The sequence below is a fragment of the Mobula hypostoma genome, chromosome 6 (genome assembly GCF_963921235.1).
Source record: "Mobula hypostoma chromosome 6, sMobHyp1.1, whole genome shotgun sequence".
NCBI lineage: Eukaryota > Metazoa > Chordata > Chondrichthyes > Myliobatiformes > Myliobatidae > Mobula > Mobula hypostoma.
In genome coordinates this window covers 102,039,392-102,053,073 of record NC_086102.1, presented here as the reverse complement: position 1 = coordinate 102,053,073, position 13,682 = coordinate 102,039,392, and the positions used below count along the sequence as shown (strand labels likewise).

General features: G+C 45.1%; 1 protein-coding gene across 2 annotated transcripts in view; it reads right to left on the bottom strand.

Annotated features, from left to right (window-relative positions):
* eaf2 (ELL associated factor 2) overlaps positions 1–13,682 on the bottom strand; it is a 95,185-nt gene that overhangs the window by 25,041 nt on the left and 56,462 nt on the right. For both annotated transcript variants that reach the window (XM_063049956.1, XM_063049957.1), the window contains exon 4: positions 11,163–11,320. In XM_063049956.1, the coding sequence (XP_062906026.1) occupies positions 11,163–11,320 (158 nt within the window). The remainder of the gene's footprint in view (positions 1–11,162; positions 11,321–13,682) is intronic.

Sequence of the window (13,682 nt, the reverse complement as noted above, 5' to 3'; positions counted from 1 at the left end):
AATAGTGAAGTATTGTTCCTGCATTAGGTCATTGTTCATTCAGAAATCTGATGGCAGAGGGAAAAAGCTGTTCCTAAAATGTCTGAACCTCATCTCTGATTGTAATAAGAACAAAGCACATCCTGGCTGATGGAGTCCCTTAATGATGATTGAAAGCCCCTTTTTGGGGTACTGCCTTTTGAAAGTGTCCCCGACACTGGAAATTTAGTGCCCATGATGGACAGGAACAAGATTGGATGGGTTCGAGAAACATTGGTGCAAATTTGGGTCTGTGGTTGAAGACTGTTGTTGTGGAGGAACAAAGATAGTAGACCTACAGAAGAAGTAGAACCAAAAGACAGATTCATAATTCCTCACAAGTGACGTACCAGGTAGAGAGAGAGTCATTAAGAGAGTTTTTGATCATAAATCAAAGGATGTTGCCGGGACTTAAGGACCTGAGTTATAGGGAAAGGTTGAATAGGTTAGGACTTTATCCCCTGGAATGGAGGAGAATAAGGGGAGATTTGTTAGAGGTATAAAAATTATGAGGTGTATAGATAGAGTTAATGTATGCAGGAATTTTAAAACACCTCTTCGGTTACCCCTCATTCTCTAATGAACAGAGGCCCCAGCCTGCTCAGCCTCTCTCCCTACTCAGTCCCACCTGTCCTAGCAACATGGTCATTAATCTTTTCTGCACTTTTTCCAGCTTAATGGCAACATTCCTGCAGCAGGGTGACCACAGCTGAACACAGTATTCCAGAAGTGACATCACTAACTACAACGTAACATCACAACTTCTTTACCCTGAGTGCCAAACACCTTCACCATCTTGCTACCTGCAACTCCATGTTCAGGAAATCTTCTGTTCTCCACGGGGCCCTGCCATTCACTATGATAGTCTTACCCTCATTTGTTTTCTCATAAGGTAAAACCTCCCACTTATCTGAAATCAACTCCATTTGCCATTCCTCAGCCCACTTACCCAAAGATCGTTCAAAGTTGCCATGAAAGTTGATAGGATGGTAAAGATGATGTGGGGTGTGTTGGTCTTCATTAGTAGAAGGACTGAGTTCAAGAGCCATGATGTAATGTTAGACGTGTGTACAGAAGGGCCTTTATCCGTGCTGTATAACTGTGGTAGGACTAAAGGGCTTTGATTAGACCTGCTATTTATGAGATTACTTAGCTCCATCTACAGTGTCTAGTTCATTGTCTACTGAGCAAGCACCAAACAACGAAACAGCAATGTTACCAGTGGTGAAGTAATGAAAAATACCGAGCTCTGAGCTACTCTACAGCCAATTTTGTATGTAGTTTGCTAACTCTCCCTGCGATTTAACCTTCAAGAGCAACCTACCATACATGAACCTTATCAGAACCCTTATATACACCCAGTGGCCACATTATTAGGTACCTCCTGTGCCCAATAAAGTGGTAAATAAGTGTACATTCCAAGTGTGCTGCTCCTGTAGCCCATCCACTTCAAGATTCGATGTGTTGTGTGTTCAGAGATGCACTTCTGCACACTACTGTTGTAACGCCTGGTTATTTGAATTACTGTCACCTTCCTGTCAAGCTTGAACTAGCCTGACCAATTTCCTCTGACCTCTCTCATTAACAAGGAATTTTTGCCCAGGAAACTGCTGCTTACCGGATGAATTTTGTTTATCACACAATTCTCTGTAAACTTTAGTGTGTGAAAATCCCAGGAGATCAGCGGTTTCTGAGTTACTCAAAACACCCTGTCTGAACCAACAATCATTCCACGATCAAAGTCACTTGGATCACATTTCACCCCCATTCTGATGTTTGGTCTGAACAACAACTGAACTTCTTGACCATGTCTGTATGCTTTTATGTATTCAGTTGCTGCCAAATGATTGGCTGATTAGATATTTGCATTAACCATATAACAATTACAGCACGGAAACAGGCCATCTCGGCCCTTCTAGTCCATGCCAAACTCTTACTCTCACCTAGTCCCACCGACCTGCACTCAGCCCATAACCCTCCATTCCTTTCCTGTCCATATACCTATCCAATTTTACTTTAAATCACAATATCGAACCTGCCTGTACCACTTCTGCTGGAAGCTCGTTCCACAGAGCTACCACTCTCTGAATAAAGAAGTTCCCCCTCATGTTACCCCTAAACTTTTGCCCCCTAACTCTCAACTCATTTCCTCTTGTTTGAATCTCCCCTACTCTCAATGGAAAAAGCCTATCCACGTCAACTCTCTCTATCTCCCTCATAATTTTAAATACCTCTATTAAGACCCCCCTCAACCTTCTACGCTCCAAAGAATAAAGACCCAACTTGTTCTACTTTTCTCTGTAAGTTAGGTGCTGAAATCCAGGTAACATTCTAGTAAATCTTCTCTGTACTCTCTCTATTTTGTTGACATCTTTCTGATAATTCGGTGATCGAAACTGTAAATGACATGGTGTACAGGTGTACCTAATAAAATGGCCACCGAGTGTATACTAAACCTACCATCTCATCAACTTTCCTGATCATGTCATCAAACTCACAACACAGAAATCTCCTGCCAATGATAGCAGATGGTGCTGGAAATAAATAGTGACATTTTGCAGGCAGCTCAAAGAGCTACTAGATATATTTTTGAACTATAAACACTGCAATCTGCACTCTGCGATTTCTCTTTAAACATGTACTTCTGATCTGTTATTATTTGTTTTTGTATTTGCAGTTTGTCTTTTGCATATTGCTTGTCTGGCTTTGTGTGTAGTGTTTTCAAGATTCTATTGAATTTCTTTGTTAGCCCTTAAGACCATAAGATATAGGAGCAGAATTAGGCCATTTGGCCCATCGATTTTCCCTCTCATCCATTTTCCCTCTCAGCCCCAATCTCCTGCGTTGTCCTATCCCTTCATGCCCTGACCAATTCAGACTCCATCAACTTCTGCCTTAAATATACATAAAAGACTTAGCCTTCACAGCTGCCTGTGGCAAAGAATTCCACAGATTCACCACTCTCTGGCTAAAGAAATTCCTGCTCATCTCTGTTCTAAAAGGAAGCCTCTCTATTCTGAAGCTGTGTCCTCTGGTCTTAGACTCTCCCACCTTAGGAAACAGCCTCTCCAAATCCACTCTATCCAGGCCTTTCACCATTCGATAGGTTTCAATGAGGTCACCTCTCATTCTTCTGAATTCTAATGAATAAAGGCCCAGAGCCATCAAAGGTCCTTCATATGGCAAGCCGTTCAATCTTGGAATCTTTTTCGTGAGCCTCCTTTGAACTGTCTCTAGTTTCAGCAAGATAAAGGGCCCAAAACTGCTCACAAGTGAGGTGTCTCCAGTACTTTATAAAGTCTCAACATTAAATCCTTGCTTTTATATTCTAGTCCTCTTTAAATGAATGCTAACATCGTATTTAGCTTCCTCAGTACAGACTCAACCTACTGCAAATGCCTCTCAGGGTAGTACATGTTAACTTGTATGTACTTTGATAATAAACTTACTTTAAACTTTGAAGCATGTACACCTTCTCCACCACGTTCTCTTCCTGCAATACCATTTTTGTGGAGACATGTCTCCCTGTTCTACTGCAGTCCACAGGGCTCTGCCATAGACTGTGTATGTCCTGCCCTAGTTGAACTTCCCAAAATGTATTGCCTGACACTTGTCTGAATTAAGTTCCCCCGCTGTCCTTTGCCCACTTTCCCTAGATCTTGCTGTAATCTAGAGCCTGCTATAAACTTAGATGGCACAAACTGCTGGAGGAACTCAACAGGTCAGGCAACTTCTGTGGAGAAAAATAAACAGTTGACACTCCAAACCAAGACCCTTTATCAGGACCTCTGATGAATGGTCTCGATGAAGGGCTTTGGCCCAAAGCATCAACTGTTTATTTTTCTCACAGATGCTGCCTGACCTGCTGAGCTGCTCCAATATTTTGTGTGCCTTACTCTGGATTTCCGATATCGGCAGAACCTCGTGTTCATAACCTTAGCTGACCTTCGTCACCAGTCAACGACACCACAAATTTTGTGTCCTCTACAAACTTGCTGATTATGACACCTCTATTCACATCCAAATCATTAATATACATGACAAGCTCATTGTAGTAGGCATACAGTGATAAGCTCTATGCAAATTAGAATTCTGCTACAGTAGAGTAATTCAATAGCAGCACAGGACCAAGGTGAGGATTAGTTTATTCATGCGAAAGGTTGTAAAAATGTAACTTCCTCTACTTGAGGGATCCATACATGCTCGCTCATTCAAGAATCCATTTTATTTGTCATGTGTACATTGAAACGTACAGTAAAACATGTTACAAACAAGAGAAAATCTGCAGATTCTGGAAATCTGAGCAACACACACAAAATGCTGAAGCAACTCAGCATCTATGGAAAAGCAGTCCTTCCAAAGGGTTTCCTACGTCAACTCTACCTTTTTTTCCATAGATGCTGGCTAGCCTGCTGAGTTTCTCCAGCATATTTTTTTTAGATTTAGATTATGAGGACACTCAGTCCTCGTTTATTGTCATTTAGAAATGCATGCATGCATTAAGAAAGGATACAATGTTCCTCTAGCGTGATATCACAAAAAAACAAGACAAACCAAAGACTAACACTGACAAGACCACATAATTATAACATATAGTTACAGCAGTGCAAAGCAATACCATAACTTGATAAAGAGCAGACCATGGGAATGGTAAAAAATAGTCTCAGAGTTCCGATCGACTTCCAATAGTCCCTGATAGCAGGCGACAGAAGGGAGAAACTCTCTCTGCCATAAACCACCAGGCACTGACCACAGCTGACTCTGAGTCCGTCCGAAAACTTCGAGCCTCTGACCAGCTTTTCGACACTGAGCACCGAGCACCATCTCTGCCGAGCGCTTCGACCCTGTCCCGGCCGCCGAGCAACAAGCAAAGCCGAGGATTCAGGGCCTTCCCCTCCAGAGATTCTGGATCACACAGTAACAGCAGCAGCGAAAAAGGCATTTCAGAAGTTTCTCCTGATGTTCCTCCGTTCTCTCACGTCTATCTCCATCAAATCAGGATTGTGCACAGCACCCTACTTGACAGATTACAGATATCATTCACCGGAGTGGCCGTGCAAGCTGCGTTGCACCGCTATCTTCTCCTCCTCCATTTTGTGTGTGTTGCAGTGAAACATGTCCGTTGCATTAACAACCAACACAACTGAGGGTGTGCTGGGGGCAGCCGGCAAGTGTCGCCACATTCTGGCACCAATGTGGCATGCACACAATGCTCAGCAAAACAGCACAGAGTACAACGAGCAAGCAAAATCAGGCCCTGTTCTTCCCTCCCACCCATGCACATACATAATTCTTTACCCTCAGAAAAGGCCTTCAGCGGACATGATCAAGATCAAAGGTGAACATTATAGGCCTTGAAGAATAATAGGGTAGGGTGAGACGCTGCAGTTGATACTTCAAAGTTGAAATCAAATTTATTATCGCAGTTTGGATATGTCACCGTTTACTACCCTGAGATTCTTCTTTGTGTAGGCATTTATACAAAAATAAAGAAATACAATAGAATCGATGAAAAACTACACATAAAGACCAACAAACAATCAATCTGCAGAAGACGATAAACTGTGCAAATACAAAACAAAAACAAGTAATAGTAATACTGCATCAGCACTGCAGGACTGCTTCGAAAGCACAGACTGGAGCATGTTCAGGGAGGCGATCAACATTGACGAATATGCAGGATTGGTGACTGGCTACGTAGGAAAATGCATGAGGCTGTTACCATGATTAAACACTACACTGCCAGGGCAAACCAGAAACCATGGCTGACTGCAGAGGCTCGTGCGCTGCTTAGGGTTCAGATGCTGCCTTAACATCAGGAACAGGATGACTCTCAGGTCAGCAAGAGCTACACTCTCCCATGCCATCAAGAAGGCAAAGCATGAATACTCACAGAAAATCCAGACACCTTTGTGACATCAGGGACATGCGATGCATGTGGCAAGGAATACAGACCATAACTGATTACAAGTCCATCCTGCACACAACGACAGCAATGCCTCCCTTATTGATAGGCGGAATGTCTTCTGTACAGAATTTAACACAGGCACCCCGTCCAGCCACAGGTGAGGTGAGAATGATCCTAGCCAGGGTAAACCCACACAAAGCTGTGGGTTTGGACAACAACAGTACCTGGTCTGCTGCTGAGGGACAGTGTGGCCCAGCTGACAGAGATCTTAACAAACATCTTTAATATCTCCCTGAAACAGTCCACTGACCCTACAAGCTTCAAGACAGCCACCATCATTCCGGTGCTCAAAAAAAGAAACAATAGCTAGCCAAAACAATTACCGCCCAGTAGCGCTGACTTCAACAGTCATAAAGTGCTTTGAGTGGCCAGTAATGGATCACACAAAGTACCGTACTACTTCCAGTTCACCTGCCATTCAAATTGGTCTACTAATGATGTGAGCTTAGCCCTCCAGTCCATCCTGTACGAACTAGAAAACAACGTCTCATACACCAGGATGTTGCTTATCGACTTCAGCTTGGCATTTAACATGATCATTCCTCAGAAGGTGGTGGGTAAACAGTCCTTGTTGGGACTCTCTGTAACTGGATCCTGGACATCTTGATGGAAAGACCCCAGTCAGTCCAAGTTGGCATCCATATCTCAAGCTCGATCATGCTGAACACTGGTGCCCCCAGGCTGTGTGCCAGTCTGCTGCTGTTCACGCTGCTGACTCAGCCGCACTGCCAGATTCAGCTCAAACCACATCATCAAGTTTATGATAATACTACAGTGGTTGGCCTCATCAGCAACAACGATGAGTCTCATATAGAGAGGAGCTAGAGAGCCTTGTCAAATGGAGTGAGAACAACAACTTGAGTCTCAATGTGGAGAAGATAAAGGAGATGATTGTGGACTTCAGGAACACACAGGTTGACCATTCTCCATTGTACATCAATGGCTCTGTCATGGAAAGAGTGAAGAGCACAAAGTTCCTTGGTGTGCACATAATGGACGGTCTAACCTGGACCCACAACCCTTCCTCATTAGTCAAGAAGGCACAGAGGCATCTACACTTTCTGAGGTGACCGAGGCATACAAGGCTCCCCCCCACCCACCATCCTACCTTTGAGAGTGTCCTGTTGGTCTGCATCATTGTGTAGTACGGAAGCTACAAGTCATTGGCCCACAGGACCCTATACAGAGAATAGTGAAAACAACCAAGAGGATCTTTAGGGCCTCTCTCCCCCCTGATTTCTGACTTTTAGTGGGAGTGCTGCAAGCAAAGTTTAGCTGAGGATCCCAATCACCCATCCCACAGTCGCTTTGCTGAGGATCCCGACCACCCATCCCACAATCTCTTTGCTGAGGACTGTTACCATCCATCCCACAATCTCTTTGCTGAGGACCGTTACCACCCATCCCACAAGCTCTTTGCTGAGGATCCCGACCATCCATCCCACAATCTCTTTGCTGAGGATCCCGACCACCCATCCCACAATCTCTTTGCTGAGGATCCCGACCACCCATCCCACAATCTCTTTGCTGAGGATCCTGACCACCCATCCCACAAGCTCTTTGCTGAGGATCCCGACCACCCATCCCACAATCTCTTTGCTGAGGATCCTAACCACCCATCCCACAGTCTCTTTGCTGAGGATCCTGACCACCCATCCCACAATCTCTTTGCTGAGGATCCTGACCACCCATCCCACAATCTCTTTTCTGAGGATCCCAGTCACCCATCCCACAATCTCTTTGCTGAGGATCCTAACCACCCATCCCACAATCTCTTGCTCAGGATCCCAATCACCCATCCCACAGTCGCTTTGCTGAGGATCCCGACCACCCATCCCACAAGCTCTTTGCTGAAGATCCCAACCAGCCATCCCACAATCTCTTAGCTGAGGATCCTGACCACCCATCCCACAATCTCTTTGTTGAGGATCCTGACCACCCATCCCACAATCTCTTTACTGAGGATCCCAATCACCCATCCCACAATCTATTTGCTGAGGATCCTAACCACCCATCCCACAAGCTCTTTGCTGAGGATCTGACCACCCATCCCACAATCTCTTTGCTCAGGATCGCTACCACCCATCCCACAATCTCTTTTCTGAGGATCCCAGTCACCCATCCCACAATCTCTTTGCTGAGGATCCTGACCACCCATCCCACAATCTCTTTGCTGAGGATCCTGACCACCCATCCCACAATCTCTTGCTCAGGATCCCAATCACCCATCCCACAATCTCTTTGCTGAGGATCGCTACCACCCATCCCACAATCTCTTTGCTGAGGATCCTAACCACCGATCCCACAATCTCTATGCTGAGGATCCCGACCACCCATCCCACAATCTCTTGCTCAGGATCCCAATCACCCATCCCACAATCTCTTTGCTGAGGATCCTAACCACTGATCCCAATCTCTATGCTGAGGATCCTAACCACTGATCCCACAATCTCTTTGCTGAGGACCGTTACCATCCATCCCATAAGCTCTTTGTTGAGGATCCCGACCACCCATCCCACAAGCTCTTTGTTGAGGATCCCGACCACCCATCCCACAGTCTCTTTGCTGAGGATCCTAACCATTCATCCCACAATCTCTTTGCTGAGGATCCCGACCACCCATCCCACAAGCTCTTTGCTGAGGATCCCGACCACCCATCCCACAATATCTTTGCTGAGGATCCTGACCACCCATCCCACAATCTCTTTACTGAGGATCCCAATCACCCATCCCACAATCTCTTTGCTGAGGATCCTGACCACCCATCCCACAATCTCTTTGCTGAGGATCCCAATCACCCATCCCACAATCTCTTTGCTGAGGATCCCAATCACCCATCCCACAATCTCTTTGCTGAGGATCCTAACCACCCATCCCACAAGTTCTTTGCTGAGGATCCTAACCACCCATCCCACAAGCTCTTTGCTGAGGATCTGACCACCCATCCCACAATCTCTTTGCTCAGGATCACTACCACCCATCCCACAATCTTTTTGCCGAGGATCCCGACCACCCATCCCACAATCTCTTTGCTGAGGATCCTGACCATCCATACCACAAACTCTTTGCTGAGGATCCTAACCACCCATCCCACCATCTCTTTGTTGAGGATTCCTTTCACCCATCCCACAATCTCTTTGCTGAGGATCCCGACCACCCATCCCACAATCTCTTTGCTGAGGATCCCGACCACCCATCCCACAATCTCTTTGTTGAGGATCCTAACCATCGATCCCACAAGCTCTTTGCTGAAGATCCTAAACACCGATCCCACAATCTCTTTGCTGAGGACCGTTACCATCTATCCCACAATCTCTTTGCTGAGGATCACTACCATCCATCCCACAAGCTCTTTGCTGAAGATCCCAACCAACCATCCCACAATCTCTTTGCTGAGGATCCTGACCACCCATCCCACAATCTCTTTACTGAGGATCCCAATCATCCATCCCACAATCTATTTGCTGAGGATCCTAATCACCCATCCCACAAGTTCTTTGCTAAGGATCCTAACCACCCATCCCACAATCTCTTTGCTCAGGATCGCTACCACCCATCCCACAATCTCTTTGCCGAGGATCCCGACCACCCATCCCACAATCTCTTTGCTGAGGATCCCGACCACCCATCCCACAATCTCTTTGTTGAGGATCCTAACCACCGATCCCACAAGCTCTTTGCTGAAGATCCTAACCACCGATCCCACAATCTCTTTGCTCAGGATCCTGACCACCCATCCCACATGTTCTTTGCTGAAGATCCTAACCACCGATCCCACAATCTCTTTGCTGAGGACCGTTATCATCCATCCCACAATCTCTTTGCTGAGGATCGTTACCATCCATCCCACAATCTCTTTGTTGAGGATCCTGACCACCCATCCCACAGTCTCTTTGACCCACTACTATCAGGAAGGAGGAACAGAAGCATCAGGACTAGGACTGCCTGATGAAGTAACAGTTTCTTCCCTCAAGCTGCGAAACTAATGAATACCCTGCCACCACCAAGGACTCACCGTTACGGCAGCAAGCTGTTTACAGTTTACTGTTTACCTGTGATTGCACTACATGCATTTTGAGTTTATATTTAATTAACTCATGTTAATATTTTGGCTTATGTGGTATATGTGGTATGTTTTGTGTGCACAATGGTCTAGAGGAACATTGTTTCATTTGGCTGTACCTTCAGAAACAGCTCCATTTCTATCTTTGATATCTCTTTCTTTCCCTTTCAGGGTTCTTTTGAAGACCCTGACTGGACTCTGACTTTGGTTCTTTGCGGGAATGGAACCCGCTCTCAGAGCCTCATGACCGGCCACTTTTTGATATGCCAAGGATGCGGCCTGGAAGGCCAGCACGCCTTCAGGGTGCTGAATTTTTGTGGCTCTGGAGGTGGGCAAATTCAAGACCGGTGCTGCTGCCTGATGTGTGTGGGAGACGGAAGATTGAAAGCAGCAAGCTGGCTGCTGGCTGTGTTCTTTGGGCACAGAGCTCGAAAGAAATGATGCAACAGACTTTTAACACTATAAATCAGCGAGTTGCTTTATGTCTGCCCTCTAGCTGTGAAACGGAGACAGCTCTTTTTCCCTTATTAGGGAGAGACAGAGCCCGTGGTATGTCGAATTACCAGGTGAACGAGTAGGCTTTGGGGTACTCCAAGTCTGTGTCTTTATTAATGCTTTGCTGCATGCTTGAGTGCTCAGTGGGGGGTGCCAATGCTTTTTTTTGCTGGTGGGGGGAGGGGGATCATTGCTTTGCTGCTGATTATGTGTGGGGGGAAGCTGGGGGGCATTTGGGGTTGTAACATTTAACTCATCATTCTTTGGGGCACTCCTCTGTTCTCATGGAGGTTTGTGAAGAAAAAGAATTCCAGGATGTATATTGTCTATGTTTCTCTGACATTAAATGCACCTATTGAACCTATTGTATATATGTACAGACAGGTGTCAATAAACCTGAATTTAAATAAGTAAATAAATACTGAGAACATGAATAATAGAGTCCGTGAAAACAGGTCTGTAGGTTGTGGAATCAGGTGAGTGAAGTTATTCATGCTGGCTCCGGAGTCTGATATGAAGGGTTGAAATAGAAATCAATTGCCTTATTGAATGGTAGAGCAGACTACATAGGCAGATCTTGCTTCACCCTCTAATGTTGTTGAATCAGCCCCCACATACCTCGTTCAATGTCATCCATTTGAGAAGCTGGCGACAGTTTTTCCTTTGGAGTTGAACTCTTTGGTATAAACGAGGCCTTGGCGTTGAGGCGTACCTGCTGCCCCAGGCGATTGGTCTGCTGATCAAGGCGAGATTGGATTTTGCTGCTTCCTTCCGCCCTACAGAGAATCACACAAAAGTGTTACAGCATCAAAGCAGCTCGCTTGGGCCCATTAGGTTTCTCAATATTACTCCTCCTTACAAGTCAATATTTTATTCTTATTATAAAAGAATTTATAGTATCGGTAAATAAATAAAAAGGATCAAATTATTGCAAAACCGGGAAAATTGCACGTCCTTTCCCTCCTGTTTTAACAGTCACAGCCTTTCCTTCCCCTTCCCGAGGGCATTGGCACTTTCTAGGACATGGTCCCCACTGGGGTCACAGGCATGTTCACCCAGTGGCCAGTTTATTAGGTACAGTATAGGACTAGAACTCCATGTGATCTGCTGCTGCTGTAGTCCACCCACTTCAATGTTCAACATGTTGTGCATTCAGGGATGCTCTTCTGCACACCACCGTTGTAACACATGGTTACTTGATTACTGTCGCCTTCCTATCAGCTTGAACCAGCCTGGCCACCGGGTAATACGAGAGGGCATAATTTTAAGGTGATTGGAGGGAGATGTCAGAAGTAAGTTTCTTTTACACAGTGGTGAGTGGTGGTGTTAAAGGCAGATACATCACAGGCATATAAGAAACTATTAGACAGGCACATGGAAGATATAGCTATGCAGAATGGAGGGGTTAGGTTATTTATAGAGTAGGTTAAAAGGTTGGCACAGCATTATGGGCCGAAGGGCCTGTACTGTGCTGTACTGTTCTATGTTCTAAGAGGCGAAACAAGTTGTGTCTTTACTCCATGAAATTTAGAAAAATGAGCAGTAATCTTAAGCAGGGATAACAGGGTACACATCAAGACGTTTTCAGTAGTGGGAGAGTCTTCAATGAGGAGGGATGATTTTAAGATAAGAGACCTTGGCTTCAAATAACTGGCATGTAGTAAAAATCTCATAAAAGATATTAAATCTCTGGAATTCTCCATGCCAGAGAGTTGTGGAGATAAGATTATAGAAGCACTTAAAAGTACATTAATTTTTAAAAGATCAGGAATCTGGCACAGGAAGAGTTAAAGCCTGGGGTATATCAACTATTATCATATTAAACAGGGGGCAGGCTCGAGAGACCAGGTAACCTTCTCCTGCTGCAATTTTCTTGTGCTGTTATACCCCAGTGAGCTTACTTCCAGCAGAGGAAATGCTGCACAGTTAAAAATACCACCTTCCAGGTAGTGTTAATTAACCCTTGGCCACATAAAGCCGTCCTGATTCTGATGGGAGGCACAGTAACGTAGCAGGGAGCATAATGCTTTACAACACCAGTATCATGATTGTGCTTCAATTCTCGCCACTGCCTTCAAGGAGTTTGTACGTTCTCTCTGTGACCATGTGGGTTTCCTCCGGGTGCTCCACATTCCTAAGACATACGAGTTAGGGTTACTAAGTAGACATGCTGTGTTGGTGCTGAAAGGGTGGTAACACTTTCAGGCTGCCTCCAGTGCAATCCTCAGACTATGTTAGTCGTTGACGCAAATGACGCAGTACATTGCATGTTTCAATGTATGTGTGTGACAAGTTAATCTAATCTATTCACCTTAATTACAAGAACATATAAAGTGGAAAACAGAGTAAGAAATGACTAGCAATTTGCAGATGTATGGAAACAGACAACCGAAATAGAGTGCCATTAATAAGAGGTAATTATAATCACTTATGACCCAGGATAATCTCTTGCACTCGAGGGGATACCCAGCTATATCCCATGTCCCTGCTGTCACCCTGAAGCCTAATTAGTTAAACATTTCAAGTGCATATTCAGGCACTTTATCTCTGCACTTATGGCACACTTCAGATTCCCACTATGTTCGGCGTGCAAGTAACTCAGCTCAACTCCCTTCCCATTGCTCTACCACACACTGCAAATCTAAGCCCACTCGTTAAAACCCAAGGTAGATTAAAGGCTCAAGTTACTGAAAGGTACAAAAACCACCCCTAAAATGCCAAACTGAACATCAGACTTTTATCTCTAGGGCTAGAATAAGGGTTGGGTGCAACGCTAATGCGGCAGCTAGCATGAAGCTTGGCGTGGAGTTTGTGTGTCCTCCCTGTGAATGTGTGGGTTCCTCTAGGTCCTCTGTTTTCCTCGCATATTCCAAAAATGTAGCGGTCAGTAGGTTAATTACAAACACAAGAAAGTCTGCAACCCAAAGCAACAACACAAAATGCTGGAGGATGTAACTATGAAGGGAGAGCCAGTGGATGTAGTGTACCTAGACTTTCAGAAAGTCTTTGATAAGGTCCCACATAGGAGATTAATGGGCAAAATTAGAGCACATGGTATTGGGGGTAGGGTACTGATATGGATCGTAAATTGGTTGGCAGACAGGAAACAAAGAGTAGGGATTAACGGGTCCCTTTCAG